The 22134-nt window shown below is 45.7% G+C and overlaps 1 protein-coding gene across 3 annotated transcripts in view; it reads left to right on the forward strand.

Annotated features, from left to right (window-relative positions):
• LOC100469206 (signal-induced proliferation-associated 1-like protein 1) overlaps positions 1 to 21053 on the forward strand; it is a 127287-nt gene extending 106234 nt beyond the window's left edge. For all 3 annotated transcript variants that reach the window (XM_034642441.1, XM_034642442.1, XM_034642443.1), the window contains 4 exons: positions 848 to 1290; positions 15026 to 15268; positions 16218 to 16383; positions 20697 to 21053. In XM_034642441.1, the coding sequence (XP_034498332.1) occupies positions 848 to 1290; positions 15026 to 15268; positions 16218 to 16383; positions 20697 to 21038 (1194 nt within the window). In that variant the 3' untranslated portion in view covers positions 21039 to 21053. The remainder of the gene's footprint in view (positions 1 to 847; positions 1291 to 15025; positions 15269 to 16217; positions 16384 to 20696) is intronic.
• The last annotated feature ends 1081 nt before the right edge of the window (positions 21054 to 22134 follow it).

A 22134-nucleotide genomic window follows, 5' to 3' on the forward strand; every position in this document is an offset into this window, starting at 1 on the left:
CCCAGTGTGAAGTGTTGCCTCATCGCGGTGCTGTTTTGCACTTCTCTAGGGACTGAAGATACTGAGCATCTTTTTATGTGTTTGTTGGCCATTTGATACCATCTTTGGAGAAGTGTCTATTCCAGTCTTTTGCCTGTTTTTTGACTGGGTTTCTTGAAGCACAAAAGTTTTTAGTTTTGATGAAATCCCGTTTATTTTTTTCTTTTTTCTTTTGTGCTCTTGGTGTCATATCCAAGAAACCATTGCATAGATAGGTCATGAAGATATATACTTAGGTTTTCTTCTAAAAGTCTGATTGTTTTAGCTCACACATTTAACTCTTTGATCTTTTTGAGTTTATTTTCCCGTGTGGTAAGGATCCAGCTTCATTCTTTTCTTTTGCATGCAGAAATCCGGTTGTCCTAGCACCGTAATTTCCCCCCGTTGAATTGACTTGGCACCTCTAATAAATTTTACCTCTGAGCCCTCCTTGGAAAGCTGTCTTCTAAAGAGCTGCCAGTTGGGGAAGGAAAAGGAGATCTCCTTAGGAATAAGTCTTATATTCTGCCTTATGTTGACTCCAAGTGGTAGGACTTTTGGAATCCAGCACACTTTCTGATTAAAGTGATCTCAATACTATTGATATTTTGGCCTAAGTGAATGAAAAATGGATTCTGGAAAAAAAAAAAAAACCTGTCTGTAGCGCTCTTTGCCACGACCTCTCCTAATGGGTTTTTCCAGGCACCACCTGTCTTCGGTTTGTTATCATTGAAATTTTGGTGCTGTGAGAACCCCATAACCAGACACGTGCCAGGGAGCCCTTCTCTCTAGCGTTTCTAGCGTTCAAGTCATCTTGCTTCCCTTGCAGTCCGATAGCCACTACTCGAGCCATTCCAGCAGCAATACCCTCTCCAGCAACGCGTCGAGCGCCCACAGTGACGAGAAATGGTACGACGGGGACCGCACCGAATCCGAGCTCAACAGCTACAACTATCTGCAAGGCACGTCTGCCGACAGCGGCATCGACACCACCTCCTACGGCCCCAGCCACGGCAGCACGGCCTCCCTGGGGGCCGCCACGTCGTCCCCTCGCTCGGGGCCCGGCAAGGAGAAAGTGGCACCCTTGTGGCACAGTTCCAGCGAAGTGATCTCCATGGCAGATCGGACTTTAGAGCCAGAGAGCCTCGGCCTGGACCGGAAGACAGAATCCTCCCTGAGCCTGGATATCCACGGCAAGAGCCAGGCCGGCTCGAACCCCCTGACGAGGGAGAACAGCACTTTCAGTATAAATGACGCTGCTTCCCACACAAGGTAACTGCCCCCCCGCGGCCTCCCCGGCCCAGCCCGGTCCTGAGTTGGGCTGCCAGCCCCAGCCCACGTCCCTGCGCTCACCAGGGAACCGAGACAGAGTTTTCCCCATGGTGACTGCCTGGTATCTGCCACCGAATACTTGATTCCTAGAGCCCGAACGCGTCATTTTAAACTGCAAATAGAAAATAGAAAAGTTTACAGATTGAGTCTTCATGAAGTTGCGTTTGATTTTATAAAAGCTTTCTTACATACCAGAATCAGAGAAGAGTTTTAGATTTCTGGCTTTCAGGTAGTGATAGAGAACGAAACAGTTTCTTTTGAAGACACGGAAGGAAAATCTTGAGCGTATTTTTAAAAGAGAGGGGTCTTTCCTAAGATGATCGTGGCATTATTTACGATGCCAAACGCATCCTCCACACTGCCTCTCTGTCAGAGAACGTCACTTAGCCAGTGTTTGCATGGTAATTCTTTTTCAGGAATTGCCTCCTGACAGTGATGTGTTGATTGGGGGGGGGGTGTCCAGTAGACAAGTGTATCTAAAATTAGACATCCCCTCTACCTTTCTGAATAGGAAAGAACACATTCTCCTGTATCTTTGGCGATCTCTTCTGCTAGGGAAAATAAATACCATTTTTCATTTCCTCTTTTGGATTTAAGCCAAAAATCCAAAGTATGACAGGCTTCTTCCTTTTTAGGGAGGAAATATTCCACCACTGTCTTTTTGGGCCTGTTGATTTCTGTGGTGGTTTCTCCTTTTACCGTTTTTTTTTTTTTTTCTTGAAAAGATGTTTTATTTCAGTAGTAACGTGGGAATGTAATAAAGATAGTAATAATGATGAACACTTGATTGAATACTTAGGTCCTAGGTATTGTTCAAGGTGTTATATATTTTAATTCACTTCATCTCAGCAGTCACTATCTGAAGTAGGTAATATAATTCTCCCTAGTTTATAAATGAGAAAAATGAGTCGCAGAAGGGTTAACTTGCCTTGTGTCAAAGCCAGGATCCTTTTATTGTCATCAGTCATCGATCAGTTTGCGTGACAGCACCTAACCTTGCTATCTTCTGGGCCTCCTTTATTATTATGCCCTAAAGAAAAGTAGCAGACACACTGAATTTAGTTTTACTTTTCTGATGGGAATCTAGGCACATAATCTGTCAGTAAACCCCAGGTAATCTTAATGGCGGAGGATGTCCTCTGTGTAATTTGGATTTAACATGATCGGTTACATGCTCGGTTCTCTCGTGTCTGTATTGCTACTGATGAGATTCTTGAGCTTCCCGTCTGGAAACACCGGGTCGGCGTGTGAAGCATTTCACAAGTTTTCCTTCTGTTCACCATGACCACGTTGCCCATCTAGAAACCGTATGACTCCCAAGCAAAAGGGCGACTGGGAAAGTGCTCTCGGTATTCTTGAGGTCCAGGCACCCAGTTACCTTTCCACAACTCAGATAATAGAATGTTTGATTTAGATAGGTTAAGGACATTTTTGGGAAAGTAGAACAGAAACCTGACCATCAAATACCATAATAATGTAACATAAACCTAGAGTCACATGACAAAGAATTACAACAGTCACTTGCTGTTTGGGGCATGCATGCCCCACCATCTCATCGGCTGACCCTTTGCCCTGACTCTATTTTCAGTTCCAAATAGTTTCTGTGTGGTTTCTAGGTTTAGCTCAATTCCTATCTTCTTGGTGTTCAGTTATTTTGAAAGGAGGCTATCTTTTTAAGAATGATATTCCAGGGCCTCCTGGGTGGCTCAGTCAGTTAAGTTTGCCTTTGGCTCGGGTCACGATCTCAGGGTCCTGGGCTCGAGCCTCCATCAGGCTCCCCTGCTCAGCAGGGGGGCTGCTTCTTCCTCTCCCTCTGCCTCTTTCCTGGCTTGTGCATGCATGCTCGCTCACTCTCTCTCTTACTCTCTCAAATAAATAAAATCTTAAAAAAATGATATCCCGTTTGGGGATATATATGCCTGGTCTAATTTGATGGCAGAACTAAGTCAAGTTAGGGAGGTCTTGTCTGGAATAGCATCCCCATGGAGTAAGGTTGAAAAGGGCTGGGCCTCTGAAGCCAAAGCACAAGATGTCAGCTGTGCCATCTAACAAATCCCAGGGGTACAAAGCTCCCCCCATGAAAAGTAGGCACCTGGGCTTGCATTATCTGACTGTGCTGACTGGGGCTGGCTGAAGGCCGCAAAGGATTATCTGAATTTTCTGCTTCAAACTGACCATGCAGAAATCATTTAAATCATCATTTGGAAATAACTCTTCTGTTGAAAGTCAAACTTAGTGGAGAAGAGAAGAATGTGGCCTTTCAGGGAGGGTGGCAGGGCTTCCCTCCCGCTGATAGGGTGAGTCACATTCATTTGTAGACTCTGGTAAGCAGGGGTGCTTTGTGACTTTAGTCTGTTGATCTTGGCAGGGTAAGCTGGATAATCAGCTTTAACAGACTTCCTTCTCTGGAGGAAAGAGGGTCTTAGCCACCAAATGCACAGTGCTGGAGAAATTAAAATCACTGCAAATTAGAGTGTTTGTGTCCTCGGAAGACAGGAATAGCAATTAATATGGAGATCTCTTGACAGTGCATAAAAGAGCTCGTACCTGGGACTTGGTGACAAAATCTAAATTACAGTGATTAAGTTCCACCGTGTATTTCTGGCTGGGCTGTGTTCCTACCCCTCTGTCCTCGAGTCTCCCTGTTGATGATTGTGCAGGTTTTTTGTGGCACCCCAGGAGAACTGCATTAATGTAAGTTGGTAATTACACAGGGTGGTTCTATTCGCATATCATTAAGAGAAGCCATACACACTGATAACTTTCTACAGTTAAAAAGTCTATTAATGGCTCTGAAGTGTCGCTCCGTAGAATATATATGTATTTTCTATGAAGTTTGGAAATTTAGGGAGAGATTTTTATTTATTTATTTTTTTGCAAAGCCTATTTCACTTTCAGGTCTTAAACCACTCCCCCCCCCAAAAAAAAAAATGGTTTATGGTGACAACAGGAGAGACAAAGACCATTCCAGTCTTAAAACCCTCTTGCCAGGGGTGACTCAGTCAATTAAGCACCCGACTGTTGATCTCAGCTCGGGTCTTGATCTCAGGGTCATGGGCTCCATGCCCAGCACAGAGCCTACTTCAAAAAATATATAAATAAATAAATAAAAATAACAGACTCTCACCAACTGGGCTCTTGTTTTCTTAGGGTTCTGGCCTGGGCAGTAGGCAGTGCTGGTTTGTGTGGTGACCAAAGACCCCCTTCGTTAACATATGGTGCTCTCGTCCTGCGTAGCCAGTGGTATTGCTGACATCAGAACTAGATTTAGGAGCACATGTTATAAAGCTGAAAACCCCACCTCATGGTTGCAAATACACATTTCTTCTGTGACGTCCTGACCTAACCTGTTCGGGGGTCCAGGCTTCCATAGCCCACCCTCATTTGCCCTCATTTGCCAGCCGTTCTGCTGCTCCTTCCTGATGCCGTCAGCGCCCAGAGCTCGGCAGCCGAGGGGTACCCCCCGCCATGTGATGACATCGGTACCAGAGGATTTCTTGCCCACTGTTCATCCTCAGCACCTCTGCGTATCGCGTGCCACTGTGAGCAGAGTGGACAGGTGCTCAGGACGTCCTGGTCATCAAATAGGAGTAACTTGTTCCTTCAAGTTCCCGCTTTTTGCCTGAAGACTCCTCAGGGCCCCCACCAATAATCCATTTCAAAAATCACATAAATCCTCCGCTCCCGACTACTGTAGTTCAAAGCTTATTGTATAGAAGTGTCTGTATTTGCATGGAGCTCTGGTGGTTTTATGTACAGGTATATGTATGAAAGTCTACAAAAGTACCGGTACAGCATGAACATTTAGTAAAGTTCTCCTTATGCAAGATCTGTTTCATCTGCAAAATACAACCGGGGAGGACTTTTTAATAGCTTATCTGCAAGTATCCATCAGTATCTGGATGTAAGTTGGTCAGTGTCTGACATTCACTAAAAGGGTTGATTAAAGTCCAAGAAAAATGCCTGCCCAGGGTCATCAGTACAGTTCAGGTTCATGAATGTGCCTTTTCTGGTTGGCTTAATAAGTTCACTTTTCATGCCAGAAAAGCTGTATGTTTCTTGAGAGTAGAGGTAAAGAAGGACTTCTTGGGTTGAGTTTACATTGACCATTAAGACGGCGTTGGGTACCGGAGCGCGCTGGACTGTGTGCCGCTGTGTGCGCGTTAGAGCTGGTGCGTTTACATTTTGTGCTTTGCCCTCTTCGGCATCCTGCGTATGTGAAAAATATGCCTTCTTTGTTTAGAAATGATTCTGCTGTCTCTATCTATACCATTTCTTTCTCAAATCTCTCCTGCCTGGAATTTTTTTTAATTGCTTACCATTAATTGCCTCTCATCTACACTTTTTTATTAAGATGACAATGTTCTTTTTCTAAGTTTTATGGGCTAATTCAGAATTTGAATATGCAGCCTCTAAAATGATAAACCCAGAACTTCTCTTCAACGTGTTGTTGGCTCTGCTTGTCTTATGTTTGTGGGTCATTTTCACTGGTCATTTCTTCTTTATGGTCTGACACACAGTGGACATTCAGGATTATATTGTATTTTGCTTTGATATAGCAGAATTCCAGGTGATCTGGTGTGTGTGTGCCCCATTTCTTTCAGTTTGTGGGAGCGGGTGATTATTTTATCCAAAATACAGTGATGTTCCGCTAACCTCAGAGACTGAGAAACAGAACCTCTGTGGTTGAAATTTCAAGTGAGCATTGAGAAAATGAGACCTTTGTCAAGCCACAGACGTCAGATTGCTTGATATGGCACTCGCCGCCCGGAAGTTTATCACTGCTCTGTTCTGTGATGCAGCTAATTCATTCATCCAGTCAATAGGGAAAGCCTAAATTCTCCAAATGCCATTAAATCATAAGGCCAAAAGGAACTCTGAAGGAACAGAGGTTATCCCTTGTCCTATTGAAACCATCCTACCAGGATGAAAACCTGTCCAACTGCCTCAAAAGCAGGGAGAGGGGAGATAATCCCAAAAAGAGAGAGTCCACATCCTCTCTGAGCAATTCCTGTGCTCATCATGTCCTCTCCCTCTTCAAAACTTCATCCCGTGTCTGCCTATCTGCAGTTCCTCTCGCTGCAGCTTACATGCACAATTAAGAGAGAATAAATGGTTTTTTTGAGCTGAGTTTCTTCTACACGTTAAGGAGATTTTTGAAGGCTAAGATTATAAAATTTACAGACACCAACAAGAAGCCATTTGCAAAAAAAAAAAAAAAAATTTATAACCGCCCTCCACCTCCAGGCAAGTCGAGAGAGAAATAGAGGGAAAGTACATTTGCGTGCTGAGATTGAGGTGTGCAAGGCCAGTTCTCCCACTGACCAGCCCTATGGCCAGTCGGGGCATTTCACCACACGTGTCCCTTATCTGTGATCAAATAACACCCGGCCTACTTACAAAATGGTTGGTGAGAATAATAAAAGGTTATCAAGTGTATTGCAAACTGTAAATGTTCTTTTGAGACGAAAGGTTTTTGGCATTTCCTTTTTCAAGCTCTCCCATCACCCGCCTTAATGAGGTTTTTCTCGCTACTTTTCCTTCAACAAACACGTATCTCCCACAGGTCCTATAATTGTCCTTTATGCGTCTCATTCTACAATTACATTTTTGCTTCTTAAGTTTCCTGCTTTTTCTTTGTCCTTTTTAGATGCCAAACCTGAACGTGACATTCTTCTCAGCTGTGCTTAAAAAAAAATGTTAGTATTCGTGGTTCTCGTTAGCTCCCTCCTGAGTAGCTCTGCGTCGCAGACTCGTTAGCTCGCCGTCCACCATGACCCCTGAAGCCCCTCCTACTGTGGATCCCTGGCCACCCATTTCCCTCCGCTTTCTAAATTAGTGCACCCTTGGACTTACTAAATACCTCACGTTATTTGTTTTTTAAGTTAAATTCTAGTTAGTTAACGTACAGGGCAGTGTTGGCTTCAGGAATAGAATTCAGTAATTCATCCCTTACATACAGCACCCGGTGCGTGTCATATACACAGCCCATGTTCTAGACCAACAGTTTTCTTTACCACAGTTCCTTGGACATCCCCTCTGCCAGCTTCATCATTCCGATTTCATTTTTCCATGGTCCTTTAGAATTCGTGTCTCCTGAAGCCCTCCTAAACTGTGGAGCCCAGTATTGGCCGAATTGGCTAGTGTTGCACACAGTGGAGGCAGGAGTCCTCCTTAATCATATCCCCCACATTATCTGTCACCCAGAGGCTGGCTTATTTGTTATTTGTACCAGTAATCACAGGAAGCCCGATCCCCTCCCCTTGGTGCTAGGCCAGCATTCACAGCCTTCGTGCAGATTTTGTCATAGCCATTAGACAGGTGACTAATTGCTGGTCTCCCCCTCCGGAAGATATCATCCTTAGCAGACCCAGCCTGTCTCAGATCTGTCGCTCTGTGTCACGCCAGGATGGCAGATGACTCCGAGTGTTTCCTTCAGCAGCACGGAGAGTGTGGCAGATGTGTCCCGCGGGAGGCGGTGGTCTCGGTGACAGTGCAGCAGCACAGGAAGGCTCCCCAGGCCCTGAGAGCTCTGGCACTTGGGCCTCTGTCTCCTGACACTCCGGCTCCGTGCTTCGTCCTTTTGCAAGGTCGACAAGCAGATGGAGCCCCTCCTTGGTGACGCGGTAGCTGCCGTGACTGGCATTTTGGTCATCCATCCTCTCCTAGAGTTTTACCACAGCTGGGATGTCGGAGAACCAGGTTGCCGTGCACCAGGTTCATGGTCTCACTGGGTTGAGACGAGAAGTCCGGACATGCTGCCCCACGTGTCCAGTTACCCTGCGGCCTCGTTTCTTTTTGTGGGAGGTAGCGTGTGCACGCAGATCTCTTCCTTTTCAAGGTTCATGTCCTGGAAGGAGCGAACAAATCAAAGCGTGGTCTGTTTTTAGGAAAGGGGAAACGCCCTGTGGCTTGTATAACAAGTAAAGCTGGTGGCCCCTCATGGGGAGTCCGGGCGCCCTCTGACCAGATGGCTCAGTCTGGCTGTACTCGGAGTTAAACTCACCTCTGACACAATGAGAAAAGTCGCGGGTCTTGTATTTGCCATGTCCTAACGTACCGATTGCTGTTCTCTTTTCTTTTCTTTTTTTTTTTTTTTAAGATTTTATTTATTTATTTGACAGAGATAGAGACAGCCAGCGAGAGAGGGAACACAGGCAGGGGGAGTGGGAGAGGAAGAAGCAGGCTTATAGCAGAGGAGCCTGATGTGGGGCTCGATCCCATAACGCCGGGATCACGCCCTGAGCTGAAGGCAGATGCTTAACCGCTGTGCCACCCAGGCGCCCCTGCTGTTCTCTTTTTGTTTGTTTTACTTGGTCATTACCTTCTCCCACAACTCCCATGGAGAGAGCCGATTTGCCCGGGGTACAACCGAATTGCCGTGTATTGAATTCACATGAAATCTCCAGGATAATGACACAACTCAGCCATGATTTCTAGGGCTCTCGAAGATCTGACATAAGCCAAGGAATCTTCATTTATATCAGTCCCTGCAGGTGGCCACAGTCCATGGCTGGGAAACACTGCTCCAGTGGCTTCACCTTTTCACCTTTTTTTTTTTTTTAGATGTTTATTTATTTGAGAGAGAGAGAGGGAGAGCAGGAGCAGGGGAGAGGGGCAAAGGAGAGGGAGAAGCAGACTCCCTGTTCAACAGGGAGCCCAATGCAGGGCTCGATCCCAGGACCCCAGGATCATGACCTGAGCCAAAGGCAGACACTTAACCACTTAACCGACTGAGCCACCCAGGTGCCCTGTGGCTTCACCTGCTTGATCTCAACAATAAGAAGTTGGATTTTGATGGAAGTCGTAACAGTATGAATAATTCAACTGATTGGAGCAGTTCTCAGTCGGTGTGCACACTTGGGGGAGATTCTGCAAGAATACATAACCCAGGGACCACCCCAGCTCTATCAATTTAAAACCTCCGGGATTGGAGCCCAAGAATGTGTGTTTTGATATCCTCATGTGCATACTTGGAATTAGAGGCCAGGTGTACCAATGCTCACCTTGCCTCATGCTCTGAGTTGTATACGTTAAAGAAGGAAGAACTGTCAATGACTTATTCATTTGTTTTTGCTTTTACCTTTGTTCCCAAATCTAAGCAGTCGTTAAGTAGGGCTGTCTTGATCATAACCATTAGTGAATATGAGTGTGCTGTTGTTTCACACGTGGGAGCTTGTACCAGCCATCGTGTTCACAGATAAAACCAATAACCGGGGTCTATGGTCTTACTTAAGCAATTATCCTTTTAAGAAAACACGTATAAACAGAGGCAGAATCTGTAGATTTAATTATTTCTTGCAATAAAAATAAAGCAACACCCAGTTTTAAATACAGCCTGAGTAAAACACACTGTCTTCACACATAACCCTCTCTTACATTTAAAATGAATAGCTAATTTATGTGACAGTTTCTGTCATCAAATATTGAATGCCTACAATGGCCAGCCACTGTGGTAGGCATGGAGAGATACAGCAGTGAAGGAGAAAAAGATGAGCCCTTGTGGGGTTTACATTCAAGTGGGGGAGACAGGCTATCAATAAGGTAAACAAGTTAAATAGCGTGCTCCGTACGTGCTAAAGAGAAACCCTATGTCCAACGACTGTTAAATTGGGAGTCCGTTGTGTTCTGGCATTGTCAGATACACAAATTTTTGCCTGCAAAGAGTTTATAGTCTAGTGCAGAAACGTACTGAGTGCCTCCCAGGGAAATGGCACTAATTAAATTCATACAGGAAGCAAAGCGCACCCAAACTGTACATGGTGTAGATATTGCTCTCTCTCTGATGTTTCCAAGCCTTTTCCATAATTTCCCTTTCCACGTAGGCCAGACATTATGGCTAAAACCAGCATAGCTATTCTGTAAAACAAGGAGAAATGATTTATAAATTAATGGACTATGCAATTTACGTTTTATTCTCATGGCTAATTATTTCTATTTTGACCAGACGTTTAGTCTTTGAAAGCCCCGGGGTTCTGAGTGCCCATGCTGTCATATCAAGATACCTGTTGCTCAGAAATGGAAACGGTGGGCATTTCAAATGCACATCTGATACAGTGGTTTTCAGGTCATGAGTTAAGGACCATGGCATCGGCTAGGAACGAGTCAGAGTACGCATTCCCTTGTGTCCGCCTGCCTACCCAATCAGAATCTCGGGGGTGGGGCCCTGCAGTCTGTCCTTTAACATAAAACATGCTTTAACATGCATCGGTTCTGGTAATTCAAAAACACCTGCATTCGCTGGCGGATACTAATCAAGGCAGGTAAAGCAAGCACGTGATTACCCAAGACGAGGGTGTGCACGTTAGACCCTGATTCACTGTTTTGCCCTTCATGGGAATCTGCCTCAGACCATAACCACCGATGAGGCTGCAGACACCCCCACATCTGTGTTGTGTGTGAGGCAGGTATAGTCCGGTGGGGAGAGTCTGCAAACCAGAGATAAGCTCCTGTCCCTAAGTAAGCAATAAACAGCCGCAGGTCTGTCACACTGGCCGATGGCCGCAGAGGCTACGTCCACTCTTACCACTTAGGAAGCTGCTGTTGATGCCCCCCAAGTTCCTGGATGTTGCCCTGTCTCTGGTCCCTGGTGCCACTCCGGCCGAGCCTGTCTGCCTCTGTCTTTATGTCCTTCCCGCTTCCTTTTCCTTCTGGTTCATCTTCCCACTTTTAGTCTGTTTTTCATAACAGAGACCGACTGTTATTTTGTTCTTATTGATTTAACATATGGCATTCATGGAAGAGTTCTGCATTCCTTTTCTTCATTTGAAAAGTAAACAAATGGGGTATTTGTTATCAAGAGGTAAAAATTAAGTGAGATTACATGGCTTTTAAATTTGTGCTGCCCACTGAGGTCTTGCGAGGGATTTTTTTTCCTTTCTCTTCCTGTCTAGCTATAAAAGTCTCTGGCAAAAACAAAAAACTGTTAGCGCGGTTAGAATGTGGCTGGTCATTTTTTTTTTATCATACTTTTTTGTGACGTTTGAGCCTGGTACCCCCTCCTTAGTTACAAAAATGAAGATGTTTCTGTTTGATCTGCGGCAGTAAGGCCCACTTAGTGTGGAGAACTTCGCAGATCCCTTTGTTCCTTGCCCTGTTCCCTCCAGTCCGGGCTCTCATGGACTGATAGCGCCACCTCCTTTCAGGTCATCAGCTTTTGATTTATTTTTGTGGGTGTGTTCTCAGTGAAGTGTAACACACTTACAGAAAGAGGTTCAGGTCATACAGTGCATCAGCGTGGATTTTCACAAAGTGAACATACCTGTGTAACCACCACCCCAATCCAGGACTGGAACATAGCCAACGTCTAGACACATACCCCCGCACTTGTCTTCCCCGGTCATTCCCACCTCCTCCCCAAGGTAAACACAATCTTGAATCCTCAAATCACACACGTGTTTTGCCTATTCTTGGCTTGACATAAATGGAATCGTACCACAGGTTTTATCCTGTGTCTGGTGTCTTCAGTCAGCATCGTGTTGGCGAGACTCATCATGGGTAGCAGGTCGCGGGGTTATTTTCATCGCTGTGTTATAGTTACGCTGTGAGAACACACAGCAGCTCTTGTATCCATTCTGCCGTGGACATTCGGAGTGTCTCCTTTGGGGCTACCACAGATTCTTGCACGTGTCCATGGGTACACATGTGTGTGTGTCCGGGGAGCACATACCTAGGAGTGGGGTTGCCGTGTCCTACGATACGCGTACATTCAGCTTTAGCAGAGAACGCAAACCAGATTGTGACAAGTAACCTTCGCATCAGTAGTGTATGAGCATTCTGGTCGCTTCACATCTTTTCTAGCACTTGATGTTATAAGTCTTTTTAACTTTAGCCATTCTGGTGGGTGTGTACTGGTTCTTCTTTTGGCTTCAATTTGCATTTTCCTGATAACTGATGATGTTAGGGGTGAATGTTTATTAGTCTTTAAGATATCCTTGTTTGTGAAATTCCTTTTCAGACCTTTGCTCATTTTGTGTGTATGGTGGTCGTCTTGTTGATTTTTAGGAGTTCTGTATTCTGGACAGGAGCCCATTGTTGGGTATATGTTTGACATATAGTCTTCTCTGTGTCTTTGGAGGAATAGAAGTTCTTACTTTCAGTGGGGTTCAATCCTTCCTTTTATTATTCTATTAAAGAACCCTCTGCCTCTATCATAAAGACGTTCTTCATGGTATGGTCCAGAATCTTTAGACCTACATAAATATGCAAGCCAGCTGGAAGGGATTTTTAGGTAAGGCTGCGGGTGGAGGTTCAGGACTGACTTTCATCTGTGAGTGTTCTCTCAGCACCACTAAGATTTGGGTGGTCTTTGATTTTTGTTTTGTTCATTCGCTTCTTCTTTTTAATAAAAAGTGTTTTTATTTGAGAATAGTTTCTGGTTGGCAGAAAAATTACAAGGACGGTGCAGAGAGTTCCCACATACCCCCCACCCATTGTCCGTGGTACATTCATCGTAGCTAATGCGTCATTGTTAAGTCAAGTCCATACTTTGCTCAGATCAGGACTGTTGGTTTCTGACAGACGAAGTGCTGCTGGCAAAGGCTGAGAGACCACATCCTGGTCACTAAACCTTCAGTGACAAAGTCCCCTGAGGGAAGCCCACGTTTCTGGTCTCAGCCGAAGCTGGAGAACTCAGCAGGGCTCCCGGGGAGGGACGTGTGGACATTCTGCCGTCAAAGGGCCTCCAGCAGCATAGACCACCTGAACTCTCAGCCCCAGTTTTAAAAATTCCTGAGTTTTAATGTGTAATGCATAGCCTTCTCCTTGAGTCCTGTAGACTTTAGTTTTGTAATCTTGAAGCAAAGTCTAAATTATATCGATGATGAACAGCTTTGTATTTTTATATTTAGTCAGCGTGCTGTACGTCACATCCCCAGGACTCATCTTACATGCGGACGTTTGTACCTTTTGACCCTCTTCCCGCCCCCGCCCACCCTGCACCCCCCCACTTGTGGCTACACCAATCTGTTCTCTGTATCTGTGAGCTTGGTTTTTTTTTTTCCCCAGATGGCACATATAAGTGAGATTATATAGTATTTGTCTTACTTATTTCAATTAGCATAATGTCCTCAAGACCCATTTATACTGTTGCAAATGGCAGAATTTCCTTCTTTTTAGGGCTGTATAATATTTCACTGTATATGTACACCACATTTTTTTAGTCCATTCGTCTGTCAGTGGGCACTTAGGTTGTTTCCATAGCTTGGCTATTGTAAATAATGCTGCAGTGAACATGGGAGTGTAGATACTTTCAAGTTAGTACTTTCACTTTCTCTGTATAAATACATAGAAGTGGAATTTCTAGATCATATAGTAGTTATGTTTTTAATTTTTTGGTGAACTTTCATACTGTTTTGCATAGTGGCTGCACCAAACTACATTCCCACCAACAGTGCACAAGGGGTTCCTTTTCTTCACATCCTTGTCAACCCCTGTTGTTTCTTGTCTTTTTGACAACAGCCATTCTTTTGTTGTTGTTGTTGTTAAATGGAGGTTTATTAGAAGTGAAGGTCTCAATACATATTTGGTTTTGAGTGACATAATAATTACAATTTTTAAAATTTTTTTAAATTTAAAATTTTTTTATTATGTTAATTACCATACAGTGCACTTCATTAGTTTTCAATGCAGTGATAACAGCCATTCTAACAGGTGTTAGTGGTATTTCATTGTGGTTTAGAATTGCTCTTCCCACACAATTAGTGAGGTTGAGCATCTTTGCCATGTACCTGTTAGCCATCTGTATGTCTTTGGAAAAATGTTTATTCAGATTCTTTGCCCATTTTTTAATCAGATTTTTTCCATTGAGTTATGTGAGTTCTTATATATTCTGGATATTGTGCCCTTATCAGATGTATGATTTGCAACTATTTTCTCCTTCACTAGGTTCCATTTTCATTTTATTGATGGTTTCCTTTGCTGTACAGCTTTTTAATTTGACATAGTCCCCACTTGTTTATTTTTGCTTTTGTTGCCTTTGCTTTTGGTGTCAAATCCGGAAATATCATTGCCAAGATCAATGTCAAGGAGCTTATACCCTGTGATTTCCTCTACGAGTTTATGATTTCAGGTCTTACATTCAAGTCTTTAATCCATTTTGAGTTGATTTTTTTATATGGCGCAGCATAGTGGCCCATTTTCATTCCATTGAACAGCTCTTCAGGAGAGTCCATCTTAATGCCAGATGCCATGGGGAAGGAGACATCAGTGAGCCCCACTGGCCTCGGATGTGGGTGTTTGGAGAACTGTGTACTGATCCAGCTTGGACCTGGGGAGCATCGCTAGTTCTGAGGAAGGCAAGGCAGACAGCCACGGACACGGCCAGACCTTTTATTGCCAGTTCTCCTGCTCCTTGCCTCTTCTAGACCCCCCATAACAAACTCTGGTGTGCCAGCATGTTTCAAAGCATCCCTGAGGTCTCAGCTGTTTTCACCTCTTCACTTAAAGTGCAGACTAAGCCCCAGCGACCATGTTTCATTTTTACAGGAGGCATTTAAATTATAGTGAGAAAACAAGAAAGACTAGCCAGCCAGTCCCATTAATATTTTATGAAACAGTCATTATTCTTTAACCCGGCCATAACCCTGCCCTGGATGACACTTTGATCGCTGCTGTGTAGACTCCGGGGTGCACACGTCACACTGGGGTCCTTTTTCTCTGTCCCGCTTCTCCTCAGTACCATGAGTTCCCGACACTCTGCCAGCCCAGTGGTCTTCACCAGTGCCAGAAGCTCCCCGAAAGAAGAGCTCCATCCTGCCACCTCGCAGCTTGCACCTTCCTTCCCCTCTTCCTCCTCCTCCTCCTCTTCGTCCGGCCCCAGGACCTTCTACCCTCGCCAGGGCGCGACCAGCAAGTACCTGATTGGGTGGAAGAAACCCGAAGGAACCATAAACTCCGTGGGCTTTATGGACACAAGAAAGTAAGAATTCTTTTGCTCTTGCTGGGTGGTTTGCTTTTAACATGGCAGAGAACAGAAAAGGTTGAGGCAATTTCCTACCACAGAGGAGGCTGGCTGGGGTTTGGTAGGGAGATTTTTTTTTTTTTTCCTCCTAAGTAAAACTTGTCTTAAATTATTTCTCTGCTTTATTCCTTAAATAAGTTGTGTGGCAAAACCTTGCCTGGAGGATCTTAGATCTCGTAGGAAGGAGTATGTCTGAAGAACAGACTTCAGAGTAATTGACCCTCAGGTACTAAGATGACACGTTCCCTTTGATGATATTAATCCCAGGCTTCCCATGGAATTTTGAACTCAGAAGCCACCAGAGGGAGCATTAGAAAGGGACTGCCCTGAATATGAAGAACTTTTTGACAAAGTAGTACAGGGAAAAAAACCTCTAAATTCATTCAGTTACGTTGTTTGTGTTTGTACAAAAGCTACATTGGGGGGGGCGCCTGGGTGGCTCAGTCGTTAAGCGTCTGCCTTCGGCTCAGAGCGTGATCCCAGAGTCCTGGAATCGAGCCCCGCATTGGGCTCCTCCGCTGGGAGCCTGCTTCTTCCTCTCCCACTCCCTCTGCTTGTGTTCCCTCTCTCGCTGGCTGTCTCTCTAAGTCAAATAAATAAATAAAATCTGAAAAAAAAATTACATTGGGGATTCCTAGCCTGTGGTCTTATTAATAAGTCTTGCTAATTTTGGCTTAGTGAAACTGATAGTTTGCTGTAGAGAAGCAATTTATCCATCAGATTTTTATTTCGTACTTCCAGTTGGTTGTGTGTGTGTGTGTGTGTTTTTTCACAAGCATTTATCTGAGCAGATTGTCCTTTGCTCTCCTTTCATATGTCCCCCCTGACTTAACAGCCTCAGGGTCCGTCGTGGCCTTAGGTCCCCCTTGTCTGCTTGGCTTCTGCCATCTCTTCCCTTCCTTTCCAGGCGCCATCAGAGTGACGGCAACGAGATCGCCCACACCAGGCTGCGCGCCTCAACCAGGGACCTCCGGGCGTCCCCCAAGCCAGCCTCCAAGTCCACCATTGAGGAGGACCTCAAGAAACTCATTGACCTGGAAAGCCCAACTCCTGAATCCCAGAAGAACTTTAAGGTACAGGACAGAGCTGGGGGCGCATGACTGTTAGGGAGGCCAGACGGGCCGGGGCTGCTCGCCGCAGTGGGACCTGCCAGGAGGTGTCGACTCCCGGCTCCTGCGCTCACCCACTCTGCCTAAAATTAGCTCACAGTGTTCTCCACACGTTCTCTCCCTGCTGCCACACCTCTTAGTCCGGCTTTATATTTACCTGGCCCCACCACCCTTCCTTATCTTCTTTAGCGCACCCTACTCCCCATGCACAACCATGCTCTTTCACAGACATGAGCTCAGATGACCGTGCTTCTGAGAACTTTGCAGAGCACCTGTGGCTCCCTCGTCAGACAGAAAGTTTTCTGTAAATGCTTTACTGCCTTCTGTCCAAAGGGTCCGTCCCCCCACAAGTAGCTCTCAGTTCACGTCCTGCCCTGCGTGCCCCGTCTCCGCCCCCCGGCCAGGCAGGCCTACTGCCAGTGCGTCACATACTGCTCAGTCACTCAGAGAAGCAGCCTGTGCGCACCCACTCTCTTCACCCCCTGACCCTCCAAAAGCCATCTCTTCAGCCCAGCAAACTAGGTTTACATACTTACCTTCAAAACTTTCTAGACTCTCTTTACTTCTCAAAACCTTCTCTCTGCTTCCCTTGAAGAATTCCAGACTAGAAATGTCTTCTCTAAATCCAGCCTCCCTCCCCATCAGGTCCCGAGTGCGTGCTCAGGGTTTGTGTTTGTGTGTCAGTGGCCAGACCTCTGCACGACCACATAGAAGGGTTTGTGGCCTGCTTCAGCTCGGAGGACCCCTGAAGCCTATTTGAGGCTCTCTGCTTTCTTGTCCTCGGAAGTGTGCGATCTCGCCCTCCCAGGCCTCGGACCTGGCGTTTGTCGAGTGGGGCCCAAAGGTATTACACTCTGAGCACGAGGCATTTCTCTGTGCGGTGTGTTGTGCAGCCCCAGAAGGAGGGAATCCACCCCCAGGAAGGTCAGCACAGCAAATGTGGACGTGTTCTGTTGTCCGGGTCCTTAGTTGAATAGCTGGTAGTCTGTTGAGAGTGACTAGAGAGTGTAATTTAAGAAGAACTCTGACAGTTGATTGAAAAGGTAAGCTAAAGTATTTCCCTAACCACTTGCTGTCCTCAAACTGGGATCAGAGTGCAGGGGGCATGCCCAGCGGGATGGGCTGCGTGGCCTTGTCCATTCCCATTCAGGCTTCTCATCACCACTCTGGGGGGGTGGTGTGCGCATGCCTTCCTCAAGATAGGTCAGACATACCCCCCTAAACTGAAAAATCAGCATTTACAGAAATTAAATGTACTCTAAAGGCCATTCTGGCATTGTGCTGAGAAAAACGATTTATTAACATAAACATTAACATCATAAATCATTTTAAAGACTTGCCATTCTTGATTTCTGTAATTTCTGTTTTATAAGCCAGCACTTAACAGTTCTGACTCATCCCGCAGGGTACAAACGGTTTCCTTAGCAACCTCGGAAAAGATAGTGCTTGAAACTTCTTTATCCGTCAGAACCCAAAGAGGTGTATTAAAATGTTTAAGTACCAGATTTTTCCTTTGAGATTAGAGGAAAATAAAACCTGCCCTGAAAGGAATCTTTCGTCCAATTCTCAATTTAACATTTTTGGAAAGGGGCAAACTCAGAGATTTCATTCTTTTGATTTACTCATGCAGTAGAAATAATTGAAAGCAAATGTCTGTTTTGCCCTTATTCCTGTTCTGGGCTTTTATTTGCAAAATGAATTATTTTAACATTCCTTGTTGAAACAGGGGTGTGCTTTCTTTATGTCATGACAGCATTACCGTGAGATCCTCTGCAAAGAAAGCACTCCATTGGCTACTCTGTTACTAGGAAGGGCTGGAAGTAAGGCTGTTTTCCCTCCAGTGTCGTCTTGTTCAGTTTGGTTTCAGATGACTTTAGCTAAGTATCTCTGTGTGTCTTCTGAGATTCTCCGTCGGAATGCCCATGGCTCTGCTGTGTCAGGAAGGCCAGCATGCCCTTGAGAAGTCTTTTGGGCCGTAATGCCTGGAACCCACTTGGACGCACTGGCTTTCTCACATAGCAAGTGCTTCCTGTGAGTGATGGTTAATATCAGATGCCAGGGTCACTCCCAGGCCGATTTGCCAGCCGAGTGAGATGTCTGCCGCAGGACGTGGCAGGCTGCGGCTCGGAGGTAGGCAGCTGCGGGGCCGAAGCCGCTGCCACAGAGCTCCTGCCTCAAGGAAGATGGCAGAGCGCTCACATTCTAGGAAACCTCACTGGCAGGCGGAGATGGGATCACCTTATGTTCCCCGAGGCTGCGGCCAGTGAACAGACGCAGCGCAAACCTGTAGTCCTGCTTTGCAGCCGGAACTCTCAGGCATAGACCAAAGGCTTCGTGCAGCTCCGGCGTTCGGGAAGATCTGGTGCTTGCTTCCTGCAGGTGCGGGTGAACCTCTCACTGAAGCCAGGAGGACTGGAAAGAGAGAGGGAACAGGAGACTGACCCGGAGCAAGATGTTACTCCTCTAGGCCTTGTTCCTCAGCTTTGAAATAGATCAGTGGTGCCCAGAGGATTTTGAAGTTCAAGAGCCCCCTCTTTTTTAAATAAAATTATACACAGAAGTCCAACATGTAGAAGTGGGAAAGCAGAGTTTGTCTGATGGAGGGGTGGGTGTCATGGGCGCCTGGTCCCACCTGAACGTCTCTTCTCCCCACACAGTGACGCTGTGAGGAACCGGTAGGGTCCCCTGGAGCAGTCTGCAAACCCCCCTGGCTTGACGCGCCCTCAGATGCCTCACGAGTCAGCGCTGACTCCATGGCGGTTCTTTCCCAGGGCTGGCAGCACCAGACACAGCCCAGCGAGCACCCTGCAAGGCAGGCCCAGGGCGCGCTCGGGGCCAGATCGGTGTGCACACACCTTCAAGACTGGAGGGGAAGAGAATTGGGGTGAGGGGCCACCCCCGCGTGTTGGGACGACACGACTTTTTAATGGGCGGAAAGCATCAAGGCAGATTGCTTCCTTCCATCTCCTACCCTGCCTCTCTTTAGTGCAAGATGTTATAACTTTCTGAATAAAGCATGCCGCTCCAAGGAGCTCTTCAAGGTAGCAGTTCGCTACCTTGAATCAGTATGTTAACATTTCCCAAAGAGGCTGAAACCAGAATTGGTGGAAAGCCTCCTCTCTGTATAACCATCCCGGTGGGGATACTCTCACTAGAAAAGGAAATCCCTTTGCTAAACCCAGAGGTGTTAAAAAAGATTGGGAGCAGTGTTTGAATGGAGATCTGGGGCGTGGCCTGGTGGCAGGAGCCTTAGGCAATAGTCCTAGAAGCTTGGGGGAGAGAGGATCTGGCTGTATTTTTTAAAAGTATAATCAGCAAGCCATTTAACCTCTGTCATGCCCACTCGGTGATGTGAAAAGGGAAATCACCATTTCCTTACCCAGTTCCGGGCACTTAAAGACTCCCAGAGCTTCAGGACTCACAGCAGCTTTGTTTTCCGGGCAAGCATATATGTACCTTGCACTTAACTCATCACGAATTTTTAGAAGTGAGCACAATTTTTACACAGTTGGCCACTCCCGGGGCTTGTTTACAATGGGTTTGANGTTGGCCACTCCCGGGGCTTGTTTACAATGGGTTTGATTGATCATTTGTTCAGATTTCTGCAGCACGGGGCACACCACCTCGCGGGTAGCTTTGACTTGACTAACCCTTGATGTGATGAACGGAAACGTGTTCGAGCAGAGCACACGAATGAGCCCGAGTGTCTGCTCTGTTCTCGGCGTCCTAAGTGGAGACGTGGCTGTGTCGTTCTGTCTCTGCCCCTTCAAAGTGTCACGGCAAGTCCCGGAGGCCTTCTGCCAGCTGTGACTCAGCTCTCCTACTCACGTCTTCACCTGTCCTCCACGTGGTTCTCCCTGTCAAGGTGAACACTAGTCTAGGAAGGACTGAGTAAATATAACTTCATTGCTAATAGACCCAATACTCTGTTGGCTCGCAGGCTGGGTATTTAAATATCGTTAATGTGTCTCTTGTTTCTCAGTGAATGGAATTCTCAGAAGCTTGCTTTTTGCAGAAGAATCTCAACTAAAATCTGGTGACAAAAGCAAAAGACGAGAGATAACAGCTCTCTGGAACTTCTGCCATTTATATAGAACTGTATAAATATATAGATGGCTTCCCTATTTTAATGACTAGAAATCCATCCTAAAAACAAGCTCAAAAACTCATTAGATAGACTATTAGTAGTTGTTTATCAAGAGGCACTCCCACTAGAGTTACTCTATCACCATGGTACGTGCCATCATCTAAATACTTGTCTGGATGCTGTTTTCCAGTTCCAGGCGCTCTCCTCTCCTCAGTCCCCTTTTCCTGCCACCCCCACGGCACGACGGGCCCTGCACCGAACACTGTCGGATGAGAGCATATACAGCGGCCAGAGGGAGCACTTCTTCGCCTCCAGGGCTTCGCTTCTGGACCAAGCGCTGCCCAACGACGTCCTCTTCAGCAGCACGTACCCTTCCCTCCCCAAGTCTCTCCCGTTGCGGAGGCCTTCCTACACCTTGGGAATGAAGTCGCTGCATGGTAAGTGGGTTTTGCGTCTCAAACCCGCGGCTTGCCGGCCTCACCAGACCCTGAGAGTCATCTGGGGTGCCTGCTCTGTTTTTGGTTTTTATTGAAGTGTAGCTAACTTACGACAGTATGTGAGTTTCAGCTGTACGGCATCACGATTCGGTGTTTGTATGTATTGTGAGACGGTCACCACGGTGAGTCTAGTTAGTATCCGTCACCCCGCGTAGTTGCAAGGTTTTTCTTCCTTGTGATGAGAACTTCTAAGATGCCTTCTTCGCACCTTAGCAGCTAGTAGTTAACTTTAGTCACCATGCTGCACATTGCAGACATCCCCGTGACTTCTTTGTCTTTCTCTAATTTATCTCAATCAGCATAATGCCCTCAAGGTCCATCCATGTTGTTGCAAATGGGAAGATTTCATTTTTTTTTTTAATGTTTAAGTGGACCTTATTTCTTTCTCTTTTTTTCTTGATCAATATTCCTCAAGTTTGTCAATTTATTTTTCTTTTAAAATAACTAATTCTTGGTTTTGGTGATCTTTTCTTTTTTTTTTTTAATGATTTTTTATTATATTATGTTAGTCACCATACACTACATCCCCAGCTTCCGATGTAAAGTTCGATGCTCCATTAGTTGTGTATAACACCCAGTGCACCATGCAATACGTGCCCTCCTTACCACACATCACCAGTCTATCCCGTTCCCCCCCCCACTCTGAAGTCCTCAGTTTGTTTCTCATAGTCCATAGTCTCTCATGTTTCATTCCCCCTTCTGATTACCACCCCTTTCTTTATCCCTTTCTTCCCCTACCGATCATCCTAGTTCTTATGTTCCATAGATNTCAATTTTTTCCCTCAGTGTTTTATAGTTTTCAGAGTACAGGTCTTTTAGCTCTTTGGTTAGATTTATCCTAGGTATCTTATGGTTTTTGATTCAATTATAAATGGAACTGATTCCTTGATCTCTCCTTCTCTCTTTTTTTTTAATGATTTTTTATTATATTATGTTAGTCACCATACAGTACATCCCCGGATTCCAATGTAAAGTTCGATGCTCCATTAGTTGTGTATAACACCCAGTGCACCATGCAATACGTGCCCTCCTTACCACACATCACCAGTCTATCCCGTTCCCCCCCCCACTCTGAAGTCCTCAGTTTGTTTCTCATAGTCCATAGTCTCTCATGTTTCATTCCCCCTTCTG

Source organism: Ailuropoda melanoleuca, chromosome 14, assembly GCF_002007445.2.
Source record: "Ailuropoda melanoleuca isolate Jingjing chromosome 14, ASM200744v2, whole genome shotgun sequence".
NCBI classification, from domain to species: Eukaryota; Metazoa; Chordata; class Mammalia; order Carnivora; family Ursidae; genus Ailuropoda; species Ailuropoda melanoleuca.